The following is an 18,198-nucleotide window of genomic DNA, read 5'->3' on the forward strand; positions in this document are numbered from 1 at the left end:
GCCGCGCTTGACCCGGACCAGAAGCACACTGGCACACGGCAGCCACGTCATGCCCTCTCCTGGACTGCAAATGGTTTTTCACCTTGTTTGTGCTCAGCGGTGCAAGAGCAACCTGCCAAGAAGGAGAGCAACCACCCGCCCCCCAGCCCAGAGCAGAGGAGAGCTTGTGGAGGCCAAGAGGATGAGCCTCGAGGAGCTGCCAGAAGGGGAGATGGGGGGGAGAAAGTGGGCACGAGCCCATGGGAGCTGCTGGGGGTCCCGTGGGGAAGCGCCAGGGGTGTCGAGCCTGGGGCACCTCTCCTCGTCCACCTGCCCTGTCCTGCGGCAAGGGAGGCTGCAGACCTCACCTCCGCTTTGCACGTTTCTAAACGCTTCCTGCAGCACGGGAAGGGGGCTGAAGGTGCAGGGAGAGCAGGATGAGCCCCGAGCTCAGCAGACGGCACGTCTGGGGCTCTTCCCTGCCAAAAATCGGGGTCTGTGCATCTGATGTCACCTGGAAGCCAGAGCAGCAGCTCCCAACCTGCATAGAGGGTGGGAGGGGGTCAGGGGGTGGCCGGCTCTAAGGGCTCCGGGTGAGACTTGCAGCCAGAAGCACCACAAATCACCCAGGTTTTTCCCTGGGGTGGCCCAAGCTGTGGCTTCACCTCTATTTCCAGCTGCTCAGCATGCCCCCAGGATCCCCCGCTCCGTGCGGGCTTCTCTCCTTCCTCACCAGGGACAGGAACCGCAGGCACCCTTTGTAGAAGCTCCATGTGCAGAGCAAACCCCTGACCCTGGGCCAGTCCTTTCCCAGTGATCCTCATCTGCTTTAGGGGCACGATTTTGGGGGTACCAGCCTCATCCCCATGCCCAGCCCGGGGCCAGGACCAGGACGGAGCTGCATTCCTGCATCTTGATGTGCCCGGACACATTTTCCCAGTGAAATGGCAAATACTTGGCTCCCCTGCCTTGTATTTGTGTTTTCTTTCTAATGTTGTGTGGCTGCCTTGGTGTTTAATCCCAGTAATTAATGAGACGGGGAGAAAAGAACAGTTCTCATCTCCTTCTCCCTTCTGCAAACATTACAATCAGCGGGGTTGGCCTGGGTCATTTCTGTGGCATTTCCAGCAGAGAGAGGAAGGAGCGGCAGGCAGAGGCATTTACCTTCTGGCAAGCAAGACGCTTCTCTGAAGAAGAGCATTTTAAAGTCAGCAATGTGTGAAAGAATTCAAAGTACATACATTTCCCAATACCTTAAAAAAATAAAAATAAAAATAAAAAGGAAAATCTTTTGTTATAAAAAAAAGGAAAATATTTTGTTTATTAAAAAATGACTTTGCAAATGACCTGCTGGTTAGTATCCGAAATAGAAAGGAAGTCCTTCTTAACACAGGATGTCATTGCACATTTATTTAAAGCTTTAATGATATGTTTGGGGACATCATCTACGCCTGAATATTTCTCCATTGCAACTGTCTGGAGGAGGGAGCCTTTTCTTCGGTCTTAAAATAGTAAATGAGGCCAATTATCTCACGGCAATTCCAAATGGTAATTTGATTCCTCTTCAGCTGTCCGGGTCCTACCGAAGCAGGTTTTGCAGGTTAGGTTTGGGAGCACATCTCCCCATCTCCCTCCGCTCGGCTGAGCACCGTGGGGCGTCAGGGCGCAACCCGGTGCCTCCGTGCCCGGGGGAGGCAGCACCAGCACTGACCCAAGAAATGGGGTCTCCTCGTTCACTGCTTCTTGTGTCGGAGATTCAAAAGAGGCCTGGGTTGAAATCAGTGCCAGAGGTGGGACGAAGGCAGAGGGAGCTTGGTCCGAGCACCCTGGGGGGGCACAACAAATGGGCTAACAAATAAGGCATTCCCGCAGGAATGGCCCCGTCCTGCAAATCCCAAATCCCACAGGTGCAAACCTATCAGCAGGAGCAGGCTGTGCCCAGGAAAAAAAGCCACGACAAAAATTTGGGGCTGTGGCAGCAAGGCCCTGGTAGCATTAAATAATAATGAGAGTGATAATTTGGCATTCCAGTGCGTGCGGAGCTGGCAGTCACCACCACTTTGGGAAGGACCGCAGGGCTTCCATTTAGCACAGATTAATGGAATCGATTTATTATTTTTTGTTTCTTTTTAATTAGCCTCATTAGGAACTAAATGATCTTCCTGCAGAGCACGCAAATAGCACAAAGACGCGGGCCCAGCTGATGGTTTTTCTCCTGGTGCAGTTGCTCAGAATTAGCGTTGCGAACCAGGGAAGATTTAATAGTGGTTTCTGGCAGAGATTAGCAGCGGGCAGCAGCTCAGGGAGGATTAAGAACGAAACAAGCATTAGGCAGTTTTGATGGAGAGTTTGTCAAAGTTGGTCTATGAGTTTAAAGCGAATCAATGGAGGCTTTCAACGGGCTCACGTTGAGGGAGCCGTGTTTGTTCCCGGTGATTCATTCAACTCCAGATATTGTTAACTTCAGCAGAATAATCTCCTCTTTTTTAAACAAAAAAGAGGAAAAAAAAGTCCTATTGTTATTCACAGGCCATTGCTTATTACTGGGATTATTATGACACCGGTTTGAGGATGGTTTGAACCCTCGTGTTCAGCCGAGGTTTGTGCCTGTCGTTTTCTGACATCCTGTGGAAAATACGGAAAACTCGGTATTATAGAAAAAAAAAAAGTGAGCCCCCCAAAAGCTTAAGCCCCAAAGCTTCAAATACCAGAAGAACGGAGCAGAGCAATCCTGAAATTGCATTTCTGCAGGAGAATATGAACCAGCAGATGTGCAGAGTATGAACCAGCCTCTTCCGAAGACGAAGAGAGGGAGGGGAGGCGGAGGGGCACGGGAAGGCACTTCGGCAGGCCCGTGGGGACTGGGCTGCGGGCAGGAGCCCGAGCCATGGCCACAGCACGCTCGGGGACAGACGCACCCCCAGGGCCCTCCAGCCACCCCCCAGGGGACCAGCTCCTGCAGAAGGAGCACCGCAGGCTCCGGGACGTTTGCTTGGCCAACGGCTCCGCTGGTGGACGCCCGTTTGCGTGGCCCAAACTCCCCCGATCCCAGCACAGGACCCAGAGCCTCCCTTTGCAACGCTGTGAGGAAAGCCGAACTCTGCTGCAGGCAGCTGAGGACGTACTTCACTTTCCCTCTTTCTGCAGTTTATTTTTTGTTCTCCCTTCAGCAGAGCGCCGGAGCCAGGCTAGTCTGGTCACGCTCCCTTTGTTTACAGCCAGTTTCTCCTCCATCTCCCTCCCTTGGCCTGGTGCTTCTCAACCTGCTCCGTGCTGGCCCCCCCAAGCCTCACCCCGGGGCTCTCCGGCCCCCTGGACGTCCCCCAGCAGCTCCCAGTGCTCCCGCAGCCCGTCCCAGCACGTTCCCACCGCGAGCCTCTTGGAGCAAACTGCCGGGGCAAGTTTCCTCGAGTCTTTTTTATTTATTTTTTTTTAAGTCCTTACAAAAATAAAAGCCGAGGGGGAGCCGTGCGCCAGCAGCACGGTGGAGGGGCCGCAGCGCAGCTGGGGGGCTGCCCGCTCTGCACCCACACCTCGCCCCCACCCCGTGTCCCCCAGGACCCCCCAGCACCCCTCGGGACCCTCCAGCACCCCCCAAGACCCCTCAGCACCCCCCAGGACCCCCCAGCACCCCTCGGGACCCTCCAGCACCCCCCAGGAGCCCTCAGCACCCCCCAGGACCTCTCAGCACCCCCCAGGACCCCTAGGGGTCCGCGCCCCGCTCCCCTCCAGCAGCCTCCGCTTTCGGGAAAACGGGACCGGGGGTGGGGACAGAGGTTTGGGGGGCAGCTCCCCGAGCCCCCCTCTCTCCCTTTCTCCCCGCCCCGGCCTCCCCCCGCGGCGGGGGCCGGCCCCCAGCGCCCTGCCCGCTCCCCGCCCCGAGGTGCCCGCACGCCCCGCTCCGCCGCTCGGGCTCCCCCCCGCGTCCTGCACCGGGAGGAGGCGGCGGCGGCGGCGGCTGGGGCAGGGCTGCCGATTCCCCCACCCCCCCCCACCACCCCCCCTCCAAAAATAATAATAAGAAAAAAAAAAAAAAATTAACCCCCAACCGGGTGCCTCCCGGTTCCCCTCGCCGGCCATGCCGGGACCGCGGCGGGACCGGCCGGCCGTGCTGCTGCTGCTCGGGGCGCTGCTGGCCGCAGACCTCTACTTCCACCTCTGGCCGAGGGTGCGCAGGGAGCTGGCTCCGGGGGGACCGGGGGGTCCGGGCTGCCCCTGCCGCCCCCCTCGCCCCGCCGCCGCCGCCCCCGCCCCGCCGCCGCCGCCCCGCGGCCGCGCCGCCTCCGCGCTGCGGCGCCTCTTCGGGCACCCGCTGTACCGCGCCGCCGCGCCCCGCGGCCCCGCGGAGCCGCTGCTGGGCGCCCGCGAAGCCCTGCGCTACTACCGGCGGAAGGCGGCCCGCTGGAACAGGTGCGTCCCGCCGCCGCGGCACCCGGCCCCCCGCCAACCCGGCCCCGGCACCCGGCTCCCGGCGGCCGGATCTGGGGATCCAGCCCCGGCACCCACCTCTGGGAACGCCATCCCTGGGTACCCAGCCCTGGCACCCGTCTCTGGGAACGCCATCCCTGGGTACCCAGCCCTGGCACCCGTCTCTGGGAACGCCATCCCTGGGTACCCAGCCCCGGCACCCACCTCTGGGAACGCCATCCCTGGGTACCCAGCGCCGGCACCCACCTCTGGGAACCCCATCCCTGAGTACCCAGCCCCGGCACCCATCTCTGGGAACCCCATCCCTGGGTACCCAGCCCCAGAACCCACCTCTGGGAACACCATTCCTGGGTACTCAGCCCTGGCACCCATCTCTGGGAACCCCATCCCTGGGTACCCAACCCCGGCACCCGTCTCTGGGAACCCCATCCCTGGGTACCCAGCCCCGGCACCCACCTCTGGGAAGCCCATCCCTGGGTACCCAGCCCCGGCACCCGTCTCTGGGAACCCCATCCCTGGGTACCCAGCCCTGGCACCCATTATCCGTGCATCCATCTCTGGGCACCCCTCTCTGCGAATCCCATCCCCAGATTCCCATCCCCAGGTACCCATCCCTGGCATCTATCCCTGGCACCCACCTCTGGGTACCCATCTCCGGGAACCCCATCTCTGGGAACCCCGTCTCTGGTCCCCATCCCAGGCACCCATCTCAGGGAATCCCATCTTTGGGGGTCCATCTCTGGCACCCATTATCCATGCACCCATCTCCAGGAACCCCATCCCTGGCACCTATCTCTGGGAACTCCATCTCCGGGTGTCTTATCTCTGGCACCCATCCCTAGCACCCATTTCTGGGTACCCATCTCCAGGAACCCCATCTCCAGGTACCCATTTCTGGGCACTCATCCCTGGCACCCATCTCCAACACTCATCTCCGGGCACCCCGCTCTGGGAACCCCATCTCCAGATACCCATCCCCAGGTACCCATCCCTGGGCACCCATCTCTGGATACCCACCCCCAGCTACCATCCCCATCACCCCATCCCCAGCACCCATCTCTGGGTACCCATCTCCAGGTACCCTCTCCCCAAGCACCCCTCCCCACCACCCCCTGCATGGGCACCCCCCAGGTATCCCTCGCCCAGGTGCCCCTACCTGGACGCACACCCCGTGGCTCCCCCCGGCACCCTCTCGGTGGCCCATTTTGTGCCCCCCTCCTGGCTCGCAGCCCCCTCATCCTCCCCGATTTCCTTCTCCAAAGCACCCAAGGGCATGTGGGGCTGTGCTTGGGGGCTTCCTGGGGTCCCTGCTGCTCTGCTGGGGGAGGCGAGGAGGTGAAGGATGAGACCCTTCCAGCTGTGTCACCCCGGGGATAAGTGCCTCTGTGCTCCGTGCCACCTTTACAGCTTGGGGACCAAACAGCGACAGCCCCCGGGTGAAGCCCAGAGCCGGCTCCTTGTGCCCAGCAACCCCTGGGCTGGGTGACACCACAGCCCCCGACTATCGCCGTGGTCTGCGATAGCGGTGCCGGGGTGCCGGCTGCCCATCCGGCCCCTCTCCTGCTCCCCTTGCCAACTTCTCTGCTGCAGGAGAAGGAGTGGAGGCTCTGACTTTTAGCCAGCAAACGACTCCCAGCTCTGAGCCGCTCTCCCAGCACAGCCCTCGTCTTGCTGCCTCTCCCAACCCCAGCCATGGTCGTGGGAAAACTTCCCCCGTCCCCTCCCTTTATGTGGTGCTGTCACCCGAGGGATGGTGACCCTCGGCACGGCCCCTGCCCCTAACCCCTCACAGGATGGCCGTGTCCCCGTGTCCCAGCTGGAAGCAGACAGCATCCCCTGCATCCCCGCTCCTCCCTTCGCCCCACCGGCCTCTTCCTTCTCTCGCTGCCCATGCTGGGGATGTGACCGGGGACGGGGCGAGGCAGTGCTGGAAACGGGTTTTTACATCAGCTGGGTGGGACAGCGAGCGGCAGGGGGGCTGCAGGCGATGAGCGCACGGCTTTGCAATGCTCCCAGCGCACGAGGAGCTGGGCGGGGAGCTGGCTAACGGGCAGCAACCCCGCTGCTCCCCGCTCCAAAACCAGGCAGGGCAGGAGGGGATGTGGCCACTGTCCGACCCCGGACCCGCCGTGTCCCAGCAGAGCCCAGCACGGCCCTTCCAGTGCCCGCTGCGCCGCTGCCAAGCTCCGAGCAGAGCCGCAGCCAAAAGCAAACCCATTAATGCACGGAGCGCCGCCGGCTGCCCTTGGACTCATCGCTTAAACAGCAGCAACTCAAAATAACGAAACATGCACAAAGTGGTGGGGAGAGCCTCGGGGACGCGGTGGTGGCAGGGTTGGAGCTGCCCCGTGCTCTGAGCAGGGTCGGGGCCCCAAGAGGCTCTGCCCTTGCCGGAGGCGGCCCGAGGGAGGACGAAGCCTCCCCGGGATCCCCTCAAGCCCATGGAGCGGTGGGGAGGCGCAGGGCAAGTGGGTGCCGAGCTGGGCTTTCAGCACAGAGCACAATTTGGCAGTGACGGTGAGCATCCCGGGGACTGGGCTGGGCACAGCACCCGAGGCTGAGCAACGCCTCGGGAACGCGCCAGGATTTGGGAAGCAGGATGGGACCGCGGGGAGGGGGGACATGGCCAGCACCAGGCTTCCTAAGCACCGCCAGAAGAGCGCGCGAGGCCAGGTGCTCGCAGCAGCGCTGGCGTGATTTGCAGCCCAGCCTGCAGGACGGCCCCTGCTCTTTGGTCAGAAGGCTGCATCTCCCTCCGTTATTTACTGCTTTGTTTAAAAGCGCTCTCGGCGCTGACGCCGTGGCCGTGCGCTGCCTCGTGCTCGGAGGTTTGGCCCTTCTGCGGCCGGGAGGAGATCTGCAGGGCCGTGCGCCCTTGTTTGACTTCGCTTTGCACCTCTGGGAAGGAGAAGGGGGCAGCGTATTGATCGCGCCTCAGCCACTTGGAAATAAAATATATGGCGCTCGTAAACAGGGAACGCGCTGGGGCCGAGCTGACACCCAGCCTCTCCTTTCCTTGGCGCTGCAAACTGAGTGCAGAATGAGGAGGCACTTGCCAGGGCTGGTGCGTTTCGTAAGACCATTCGTTGCTGCGGGCACGGATGAATTTATGGCTCCAGGAGGCCAGAAGCACTGCACGGCCCGCGTCCTCCCTGCCGTGGGAGACGTCCCTCTGGCTGCCCAGGGGTGACAGCGGTGTCCCCTGGGGGGCGGGAGCCCTTGGCTTTCCCTCCTGGTCTGTGGGTTTGGTGGAGCTGCTGCGCCGCGTAGGTGAGGGCCGTGCCTGCCTTCCCCAGCCCGCCCCAAGGTACGACTGCATCTACGGAACAGGGTCAGGACCCAGTGCCTGTCGGCCACCCCGTCCATGAACAGGACATGGGACTCGTTTCTACACCATAGAAACTTTCCTGAAGCATAGAAATGTTTCTGCACCTAGGCCTGGCACATCCCTCAGCGTGCCCGGGTGCTCCCCTCGAGTGGGGCCAGCTGCAGCCCAACCCCGTACCTGCCGCATGGCACGGCTGCCTTTGTTTTTGTAGCCGGATGGGAATAAATCGGTCTGGGACTCTGCCAGTCTGTGGCGTGGCCCCAGGATGTGGCACGGTTGGGATACGTGACGCGAGGGGAGCACGGCAAGGTGCATCCTACCCACGCACAGCGCTCACTGCCCGTCCCGTCGCCTTCCCCCGGCATCGGGTGAGGAACGGAGCTGCAGGATGCCAGCCATCTGCAGAGGCTGGTGGAGGTGCAGGAAGGGAAGAGCAAAGAAACAGCCGGGCCTCTTCCGAACAGACAAAACAACCTGCTGAAAAACTCCAGAGCTTGTTTGTATCCTCGAAGGATATGCCCCAAACTTCGTATCCTCAAAACTTCAATGCCCCAAACTCTGTAGCCTGCTCAGTGCCAGCGGGACCAGCCCTGCCCGTGGCCAGAGCCCGGTGGCACGGGGACACCGGGGCCAGCAGCCACCAGTACCCCAAGCCCGGTGGCACCCAACGCCGTGCCCCTCGCAGCCCTGGCCTTCTGCTGCTGGATCCGGCTGAGCACAAAGCCTGGGCAACCCCAGGGCTATTTATAGCAAGCTATAAATGAACCCTTTTTTTTTTTTTTTTTTTTTTTTTAACATTATTATGTCTTTTGCAGAGCTCTGCTCTTACAGGGAAATATTTCTGGAATCCTGGGGGGACAGGAGAGGCCGAGGGAGCCGCGTTTTGGGTTTCAAGGCTTGCAGGGGGCCGTGGGCCCTGCAGCACCGTGCCCGCTGCACGGCGGGGCCAGAGCTGCCGGCTGCGAGCTGCCTTCCCTTGCCCAACTGCTGCATTTTTTCCCCATCAGTAATGTGTTGCTCACCGCCACCCCGGGGGGGAACGGGCTGCCTGCATGGCAAGCGGGAGAGCAAATATGGTAAAATATTCGGGCAGGGAAATTCCCCGGGGGAAAATTCCTGAGTCATTCCCCGAAACGGACACCGGGGTCTTTTCTGTGCCGGTCTGGGGATGCATGCTGGCTGCGTGCACGTGGCTGAGTGCCTCTGGCTGAGCTGGTCCCTCTGACCCAAAATCCCAACGCAAATTCAGGGAGGGAACGGGCTGCCCCGACCCGCTGCTTGCTGCACGGGTTGCCACATCGCTCCCTTCCCTCCGTTTCTCCCCAGCTGGTACCGAGGGGGGTCCCTCAGCACGGGGAGGAACCTTGTGGTCGCACCACCAAACGTGCTCGGGTGGAGAAGGCAGATGGGACAACCCCACAAAAGATGGGACAGCCCCACAAAACCCACTGCCTGCTGCCCTGCTCAGGGATAGAGGCGCTTGGCACCTCCCTGCCTCCTCCGTCCCAGGCCCCGGGTTAATGAACCACTCGTTATCAGCCCCCTGTTTGCCCTCCCTGCTGTGTCTCGGCACTTTCAGAGCAAAACGGACTTCGATTTCCCTCTGCCAGGCCTGTATCTGCAGGCTCCGCCGGCGTTAATGAGAAACTAACGCTGTGTCCCCTGCCGGGTGGATGAGGGACTTTTGGTGGCGGTTTAGCAAAGTTTGGGGCCAAACCACCAATGTTCCAAACGTGAGGGAAATGCTGGTGGCTTGTGGAGATCTCCTGGGTTTGTTGCAGCACCCAGGAGGCCCCCACGGCTCCATCCACCAGGACAGGGACGGATTCAACCCCAAATTTAAGAGGTCCTGGGCAGGACGCTGCCGGGCGGCCTGCAGCCTCCCTGCTCACTAAAGCACAGGCCTCAGGCCCTCGGGAGGCAATTTCAGGCTGATTTTCCGGCGATTTTCCTGACGTGCCAGCCCTGCTGCCTGGGACCTCTGGGCTCAGGAAAAAGCTCTGGCGTAGATGCAGTGATGGTAAAGAAAATCCTCTGTGGAGGACAAGCCCCCGTTGTTCCCCCGGGCTCTCCAGACACCTCACGGAGCAGCCAAGCCCCCAGCTATCCCCGTCACACCCCCAGTTCTCCCCGTCACACCCCAACCCCAGCTCCAGGGAGCATTTCCCCGTCACACGGCCTGCCTCTGGCGCTGCTGGAGTCCCGGGATGGCTCCAGGCATGCCCTGATGCCCCTCTTGGTCCTGACGGGGCAAGGAGAAGACAACGGGGCTTCTCGGGTCCTGTGTCCACAAGGGACTTTTCCCCGAGCCTCCATAGATGTGCTGGGAGCTACAGAGCACCGCTGAGGCCTGGGACGCGCTGCAGCCACCCCCCTGCCTCAGTTTCCCCTCGGGCAGCACCATACCCACCCCATAAGACTGCGACCCCCCCCCGGCACCGAGGATTTCCATCCTGCGGCCCGCCCTCATCACCCCCCGCCCGCTCTCTCGCAGGAGACACAAGCTGTACAGGGAGGAGCTCAACCTGACGTCCCCGGCCACGCTGCTGCCGCTGCGGCCGGAGGCCAGCTGGCTCCAGTTCCACCTGGGCATCAGCCGGGATGGGCTCTACCCTCGCTCCAGCCCCGCCGTCAGCAGGCTGCTCCGCGACATGCGGGACTTCTCCACCGTCAGTGCCGGTGAGCTGCGTCCCGGCACGGGGATGGGGACAGGCCCCGCACCCGGGGTTGGTGGCTTCAGCCCCGCCAGGTTCTCTTCTGCCACCAGGGCAGGAGGATCCGTCCTGCTGGGGGACGCTCCGAGCCCTGCACTGGCTTCCCCGTGGGTTTTGTGCTGCGTGGTGGTTGTTGCTTTGCCTTGAGATGGAAGAAGGGGCTTGGCCGGGGTCATTTCTCCAGGATTTTTGGTGCACCTCTGTGCCACGCTGCGGGCCTGTTGCATTGCAGCTCATCCCGACAGGCTGCAGGGAGCTGTGGTCGTGCAGGGGGTGGGCAGCAGGAGGGCGAGCCCTGCACGGCCCCTTCCTCACCGCTCCCCCTGTCCTTGCAGACTACAGCCAGGACGAGAAAGCTCTGCTGGGAGCCTGCGACTGCAGCCAGAGTGAGTGAGTCCCCTCGGGTCCCCGCTGTCCCCGCCAGCCCGCACCAAACATCCCCGCATGTCATCACTTCACCCAGCCGGGCAGGGTGACGCTGGGACCCCCCCCTTTCCAGCTCCCCTGCCCTACCCTTGGCAAAGGTGCCCTTCGCCAGGCAGCGCCAAGCCCCTCGCCCTCCTGTTTAAGCCAGTTTAATTTCCTCCCCAGTCGTGAAACCCAGCGGCGTGCACCTGAAGCTGGTCCTCAGGTTCCAGGACTTCGGGAAAGCCATGTTCAAGCCCATGAGGTAAGGCAGAGCCCCCCCGCTGCCCCCCCAGCAGCCCCACTTGGCCGCCAAGCAAGGAGCTGAACCGTAGTGGATTTATCAGCATCACCCATCTGCGCAACGAGCAGCGGGCACAGGGGTTTGCTGCAGCGAGGGCAGCGAGAGGTGTGGGCATCCTTGGCAAGGTCGGGTGTGCACGTCCACATCTCGTCTCCTTTGCTCAGCAGCAGCTGCCTGTAATTAGTGCTGGCTGCTTGCGCCCTCCCAGAGATGTGCAGATAAACGCCAGTGTTCCCACGCTGGTCACTGACGCTGGAAATGCCTTGTTTGGTAGATGCCAGACAGCGAAGGACCTCAGGGTGCTTTTCTCCCCCCGGCTGGCTGTTTTTCCATTAGGGACTGTGCATCCCTTCCCCAGCGGGCTGTTTTCCCTCGTTTCTCCCTGGATTCCCCAGGGCGCCCTGCATCTGCCCTGGAGCTGGGCGTGCAGCTCCCCGTGCTCGCCCCGTGCTCACCCCCTGATCTCTTCCAGGCAGAAGCGCGAGGAAGAGACACCCGAGGATTTCTTCTACTTCGTCGACTTCCAGCGGCACAACGCGGAGATCGCCGCCTTCCACCTCGACAGGTACGGGCTGCCGGGTGCTGTGCCCGCGGGCAGCTTGGAGCTGAGCCCCGCGGAGCTGCTGGGCCAGAGATCAGCGGCTGCTCTGCAGGCACCGTGGTGGGAGCTGGTGTGTTATTTGGGAACAGTCCCCAGCAGAAGCCCAGGACACACATTTGCCTTAGGGAAGGGGCTGGAAGGTGCTGTGAGGGGCTCGCATGCCGCAGCCTAGGCTCGTGGCTGAGCTAAAGCGCAGCCATGCGGCTTCGAGCCCTCAGCTAACGAGCAATTAACCTGGCACCCTTTCCCAGCAACCTTTGTATTTAATAAAATCAAAAACGCCCTGGTTAGAAGAGGAGGGCAGCAGCCTTTTCCCCTCTGTGGGGAAACTCTCAAGCACTGCGGGGAAGCGATCCCTGCTGCAGAGCTGAGCTCCCGGCCCTGCTCCCTGATGTGACCCCGCTCGGCTCCTGCCACTCTCCTCCCTGCACCCCAGCTTCACCGCCAGCAAAAGGAGGCAGGCCTGCTTTTCTGAAGTGCTTTGCAGTTTCTAGAGCTGAAAGGTGCTAGATGAGAGCAAATCACTTTTTTCCCCTTAAACACTGCTCAATAAGTAACAGGCCAAATCCCGTTTTGTGCCTGCTTCTCGGAAGCGGAGGGCATTGCCCAAGGAGCAGGGCACAGCATCGGCCGTTTTGCCCGGTGGTGCTGACTCAGCAATCAGCAGAGGTTTTCCATTCTCAGACGTGAATGTCTTCCTGCCCCGGGCCCTGTTTTTTTTTTTAAGACCGTGTGAGATGGAGCAGCTGGGAGTGAGCCCCTCGGAGTGGGGCAAGCCCCCTCTCCGCCCCCCAGTCCCAGCTGCTTGGCACCTTGCAGAAAGGCCCCGAGGGCTCGTCTGCCTCCCAGAAGACAGGGCGTGCATGCAAGGAGACAGGAGCAACTGGTTAGGGAAAAGACACAAATCCTGGAGAACATCCAGATTGTCCCAGGCGACAGCTATTAACATACCAGAATAAAACTCAGCCTCGTTTTATTGCAGAGGGTAAAATGATCCTGGCTATTTGCTAGAAAGAAGCCAGGGGGAAAAAAATCCTTTTGGGTGCAGTCGCGGCAGAAACAGGGGGACGAAGACCAATGGTTTGTGAACAGGAGGGATGCAGGCAGTGCCCGCCGCCCTGCCTTGCCGTCCGGTGCACTCACGTCCCTTTCCCCGTGCAGGATCCTGGATTTCCGCCGGGTGCCCCCCACCGTCGGGAGGTTGATCAACGTCACCAAGGAGATCCTGGAGGTCACCAAGAACGAAGTCCTGCAGAGCGTCTTCTTCGTCTCGCCAGGTAGGCGAGCGCTCGGCTGCGCGAGCTGGGGCTGCGGGCGGCTCGGGCCTGACGGGTGGAAGAGCGACTGCTGTGCAGGAACGGAGTTGAGCTCTCTTATCTGCCTGCTTTTCGCAACCTTTCCCTTGGCATGGACTGTCCGTCGACCAAAATGCAGGTATCCTGCATGATTTGGCAGTTCACGTCCATTTTATGGTTACAGATGCCCAGTACCCACGGCGTGATAGGGCTGGGGTCAGCGCGGGCTCCTCTGCAGCCTCCCACACCTCACGGCACCTTCCCCCAGCTCTCCTCTGTTCCCTGCAGCCAGCAACGTGTGCTTCTTCGCCAAGTGCCCCTACATGTGCAAGACGGAGTACGCGGTGTGCGGGAACCCTCACCTCCTGGAGGGGTCCCTCTCCGCCTTCCTGCCCTCCCTCAACCTGGCGCCACGACTCTCCATCCCAAACCCCTGGATCCGGTCCTACTCGTTTGATGGAAAAGAGGAGTAAGTGGGTAAATGCTGCTGCTTCCATATCTGCGTTTCAGGGGGTGCAGGGGGAGGAGAATGAGCAGGACGCGGGTGGGCAGACACTGAATAGGAGGGAGCAGCTCCAGCTGGGAGGGTCCTGCAAACACCATCGGGTCCAACTAGGCCTTTCAGTAGGCCTGTTCAGCCTGGAAAAGAGGAGGCTGAGGGGAAACCTCATTGCAGCCTACAACTTCTTCATGAGGGAGAGCAGAGGGGCAGGCACTGATCTGTTCTCTTTGGTGACCAGCGACAGGACCCGAGGGAATGGTGTCAGGCTGCGACAGGGGAGGTTCAGGCTGGACATCAGGAAGAGGTTCTTCACTGAGAGGGCTGTCGGGCACTGGAACAGGCTCCCCGGGGACGTAGTCACAGCACCAAGCCTGTCAGAGTTAACAAAGTGTTTGGACTGTGCTCTCAGTCATATGGTCTGAATTTTGGATAGACCTATGTGGGGCCAGGAGCTGGACTCGATGACCCTTATGGGTCCCTTCCAACTTGGGATATTCTGTGATTCTGTGATTCTATGATTCTATGATTCTGTGACTCTATGAACTGTCAAACGGAGGCCGGGCAGAGGCAGCAAGGCCGGGGTTCAGATCTGGCCCCTGGGCCCAACCTTCAGCCTCCCTGCACGCCCGAGGAGGGAGGGCGAAGGCGGCGATGGAGGCCGCGGCCCTGCACTCAGGGGCATCCCTGCCTGGCAGAGACGTGGTTCCAGCAGCAGGGCCGAGGCGTCCATCCCACCCCTCCACACAGGAGGTGGCTTTGGGGGCTGTTGGGACACCACTGAGGGCGTCCCCCCCTTCCCCTCGGTCTCCTGCAGGTGGGAGGTGAATCCGCTCTACTGCGACACCGTGAAGGAGATCTACCCCTACAGCAGCGGCAACCGGCTGCTGAACATCGTCGACATGGCCATATTTGACTTCCTAATAGGTAGGATGAACGGGGCAACAACGTTCTTCCTTCCACGGGGGCCTTCGGCAGCGCTCCCTCCTCCCTGCCCCACCTCAGGGTTTCCTGGAGCCATCCCCGCTGCTCCAGGGAGGGTTTGGGGCACGCGGGCACCGCCAGACGAGGCAGCCCCTAATGGTGAGCAGGCACGGGGCAGCTCCAGAGCCACCCCAGTCAGCTCCAGGGGGCTCCAGGGGAGCAGGGCAGCAGCTGCGAGTGTCTCGGACACTTCCAGCGAGCATTTTGCGTAGATTGAAAAGAAAACGCAGGCAGTTCAGAAAAATCACTCAGGCGCTTGCAAGGGAAACTCTGCTCCTGTGTCTCCCCTTTGCCAGGGAACATGGACCGCCACCACTACGAGATGTTCACCAAGTTTGGGGACGACGGCTTCCTCTTGCACCTGGACAACGCCAGGGGGTGAGGCGGGGAGGCTGCAGGGCCAGCAGGGAGGGCTGGGGCAGGCGGCACCATGCTGAGCTCTCTCCTTACCCGCAGGTTCGGGCGGCATTCCCACGACGAAACCTCCATCCTGGCCCCGCTCACCCAGTGCTGCATGTAAGTGCCAGCTTCGTTGTCCTTCCCAGACACGTCGGTGTCCCCCCCCCCCAGGCTGGGCCCCCCAGCAGCACCCCAGCTCCCCCCATAACCCTGGCCGAGGAGGCCGACTGAATACCAGACCATGGAAGCCACCAGATGTCCCCAACATGGGAATTAAGCTTTTATATCAGCATTAAGCTCTGTTGTGCTGCAGGCGGTGTCGTACCACCGTCCTTCCTGCACTGATGGACCCTGTCCCCTGAGAGTCCCCCAAATAACCCTAAAGCCCAGGTGAGGTTCCCAAATCCCTGTGAACAGCTGCCTTGCAGAGCAGCAGGCTAGCATAAGGTGCTTGAATGCCCACCGAAGCATTGGTCTTGCACGTGGAAAGGCTTTTGCTGCTTTTTCTGCTGGATCGATCCCTTCCAGCCATCGCCTGGCACTTCCCAGCCCATCGACATGAGGTGCTATCAGCCCGACACGAAGCTCAGAAATCTCCATCCAAAAGCTTTGGTAGTTAATCAGGTTTCTTCCCATGGCACTACGGAGAAGCTCATCAGTTTTGCTGTTTGAATCCTATCTTCGCTGCCCCTTTATTAATTCACATAAATCAACAGCTGAAAGTTAAATTACAGAGGCAGGAAAACAGCTGCTCTTCCCCGTGGTTTCTCTTTAGGAGATGCCTAACCTATTTCCTTGCTGTACCTGCTCCAGCTAAGCCTCGGGGCGGTAATTGCACTCTCCCCCCCCCCGACATTTGTATTACCAGATCTAATTTTAAAAACTGCTATTTGCACCTAGCGAGACTTTTCATTTGTAATTGCAGGCTCTCAGTGAATCCTTCACCTGAACTCCTATTTTGCGGGGTTCAAATTAACTCTGCCTCTTAATTTGACCTAACAGTACTAGCCACAGGTCAGATCCTTCCTATTCATCCAGATCCAACCCCCAGAAGCTGTCCTTAATTTAGTTCTCCTGGTGGCAGCAGTAAGAAGCCCTGCAAGTCGCACCTTTTAATAAGCCAGCTCTGGCCCAGAACAGCGTAAAAGCGACTTGTGCTGCCTGAGGGAGCCGCACAAAACCTTATTTCCTGGACCAGCCAATCCATCTGGTGTGGGGGAGCATCCAAAAATTTTTGGAAAGAAGTGGAAAGGTTTCTTGAAGTCCAGAGGTCACCGATGTGTCTGTGCCCTCCACGTGCCTGCTCCCAAGTACAGAAAGTGGCACAGATGCAGCCGTGCAGTGGTCCCTTTCCCGAGTGTCAAAACCCCAGACAAGGAGCAGATAAGCCTGAAAACAGCCCCCAGTTAATCTGACACGTGCATCTTCTTGGCTGAGAAGGTCCCTAGAAAGCTCTGGGTCAAATCTTCAACACTTCAGCCTGCTGGAGGGCTCACAGTGCTGTGTGGGAGAGGAGAGGAGCTGGTGGTGGGCTTTCCGTCCCGCGCTCCCTTCCACCTTCTGCCAATTTCTTGTGCAACCGTTAGGGCATTAAAAGAGCTGTTCCCTGCAGGGTCAGGCTACCCCGTTCTCCACCTCCCAGCACCATCGCAGAGCAAACACAGCTGGTGTTTACCCACAGCAGCTCCTAGGGTCACCCCTCGCCGGGAGGGACCGCGCAGGGCTCCTCCGGCAGCAGCAGAGCCGTGCGCTCCGACGGCGAGCTGGGTTTAGTGCTGGGCCAGTCCTTTTTTGTGGCTTCACCTGGATCACGCATGCAAGGCAAGCCCGTGAGCACAATTTTAAGCACCTGCCCTGGTGGCAGCCGGCCGTGGTGCCTCACATGGCTCCCCGGAGCGTGGCACAGCAGCAGCGGGCCGGTACTGATGGATGGCCTGGGTAAATAACAGGCATGCGAGGGCAATTTCTGCACCTGGCTGCAATGCTCCTGGCTGCGCCTTTTGCCGCCTGAAAATCCCAGCTAAGTGGGACTGGTTCCACAAACGTGTGCTGCAACTTTTCGGAAGTTTAAAAGGCAATAATTAAAATCGCCGATCGATTTCAGTAATAGAGATGCTGAAATCAAAACGCTTTTGCTAAGGATTAAGTAAATAATTTCAGAATACTTAGTTTCAGTCCCAGAAGTGTTCCAAGATTATAGCTTTTCATCCTGCTTTCTGTCAAAGGGAAATATGTAAGTCTCAGTCCCTCTTAAGGTGAGATGTCAGTTAGGTCAGCTCCAGAAAATATTCTCTTTTTGCTCAGTTTTGACAGGAGACTTTTCCTCATTCATCACCAGCTAAGATACGGCTCTTCATTTCACCTCTCCCTCTGCCCCATAAATATCTTTGGGAACATGGCACTGTTACTGATAAGACAGCTGGTTCTCGCTAGGATGCTGCAAAAAGCTCACGTTAGGCTGTCTGATTTCTCTCCCTTCCAGAATAAAGCGGATGACGTGGTTGCGACTGCAGCTCTTGGCGGAGCCCGAGTACCGGCTCAGCGACGTGATGAGGGAATCGCTCCTGCAGGACCCCCTGGCACCCGTCCTCACCGAGCCCCATCTCTTGGCTCTGGACAGGCGGCTCCAGCTCATCCTGAAGGCTGTGAGGAAATGCATAGACACCTACGGAGAAGGCAGGGTGGTGGCCAACGACACCGCGCCGCCCGGGGCTCCCACGTCGGACAGGGCCAAGCTGAGCACGTAAAGCCCTGAACTCGTGCTCAGAGGCAGGGGAGACCCCCGCGAGGCAAGCGGCACGTTTTAATAGCTGGTAATTTCCACCTACAAATTGTGCTTCCTCCGCCTGTGAGGAGAAACTCTTCGGGAGATCTTCGAGGATCGCGCTGTGGCCTGGCTGCGGCACCCCGAGGTGTGGGCACCCCGGGGAGGGACGTGTCCGGGGGGGCACGCGTGGCTCAGCCCGCCCAGGATCTCGGCCTTGCTGTGAAGGACACAAACTAGATCCAAGGATGAGGCTTGAATAAAAAGATGCCAAGAGCATTTTCCTCTTACCAAGTCTGTGTTCTGTAATCAAGAGCGCGTATCTGAGAACAGGGCGACCTTACTTCACCTGCTGCTCTGAGACGAGGTCTCCCAACAGAAAGCGCTCGACCCGCTCTGCTTTGACCTATGCACGGTGCCCAGAAGCCCACTGCCCCCCAGGGCAGGAAAATCACTTCTACCTGCCCCGTGGGTGGAAGAACCAGTCGGGGTTATAGC

At 59.9% G+C, this 18,198-nt stretch overlaps 1 protein-coding gene across 1 annotated transcript; it reads left to right on the top strand.

The window, feature by feature from the left end:
* The first annotated feature begins 3,977 nt into the window (after positions 1–3,977).
* On the top strand, positions 3,978–17,990 carry FAM20A (FAM20A golgi associated secretory pathway pseudokinase). Its single transcript, XM_080560608.1, has 11 exons — positions 3,978–4,389; positions 10,230–10,414; positions 10,785–10,835; positions 11,041–11,119; positions 11,631–11,723; positions 12,921–13,036; positions 13,343–13,523; positions 14,371–14,480; positions 14,834–14,915; positions 14,994–15,053; positions 17,419–17,990. Exons 1-11 carry the CDS (start codon positions 4,058–4,060, stop codon positions 17,681–17,683), a joined length of 1,554 nt encoding a protein of 517 aa, XP_080416734.1. The 5' UTR covers positions 3,978–4,057; the 3' UTR covers positions 17,684–17,990.
* Positions 17,991–18,198: the final 208 nt, after the last annotated feature.

Source organism: Anser brachyrhynchus (assembly GCF_964034855.1).
Source record: "Anser brachyrhynchus genome assembly, chromosome: 18".
NCBI lineage: Eukaryota > Metazoa > Chordata > Aves > Anseriformes > Anatidae > Anser > Anser brachyrhynchus.

Bases quoted from the DNA above. Each gene is read 5' to 3' on its own strand.
- FAM20A (XM_080560608.1), top strand. From the start codon at position 4,058: ATGCCGGGACCGCGGCGGGACCGGCCGGCCGTGCTGCTGCTGCTCGGG. The intron at 13,524-14,370 runs GTAAGTGGGTAA...GGTCTCCTGCAG, and splicing joins TCGTTTGATGGAAAAGAGGA to GTGGGAGGTGAATCCGCTCT. The intron at 14,916-14,993 runs GTGAGGCGGGGA...CCTTACCCGCAG, and splicing joins CACCTGGACAACGCCAGGGG to GTTCGGGCGGCATTCCCACG.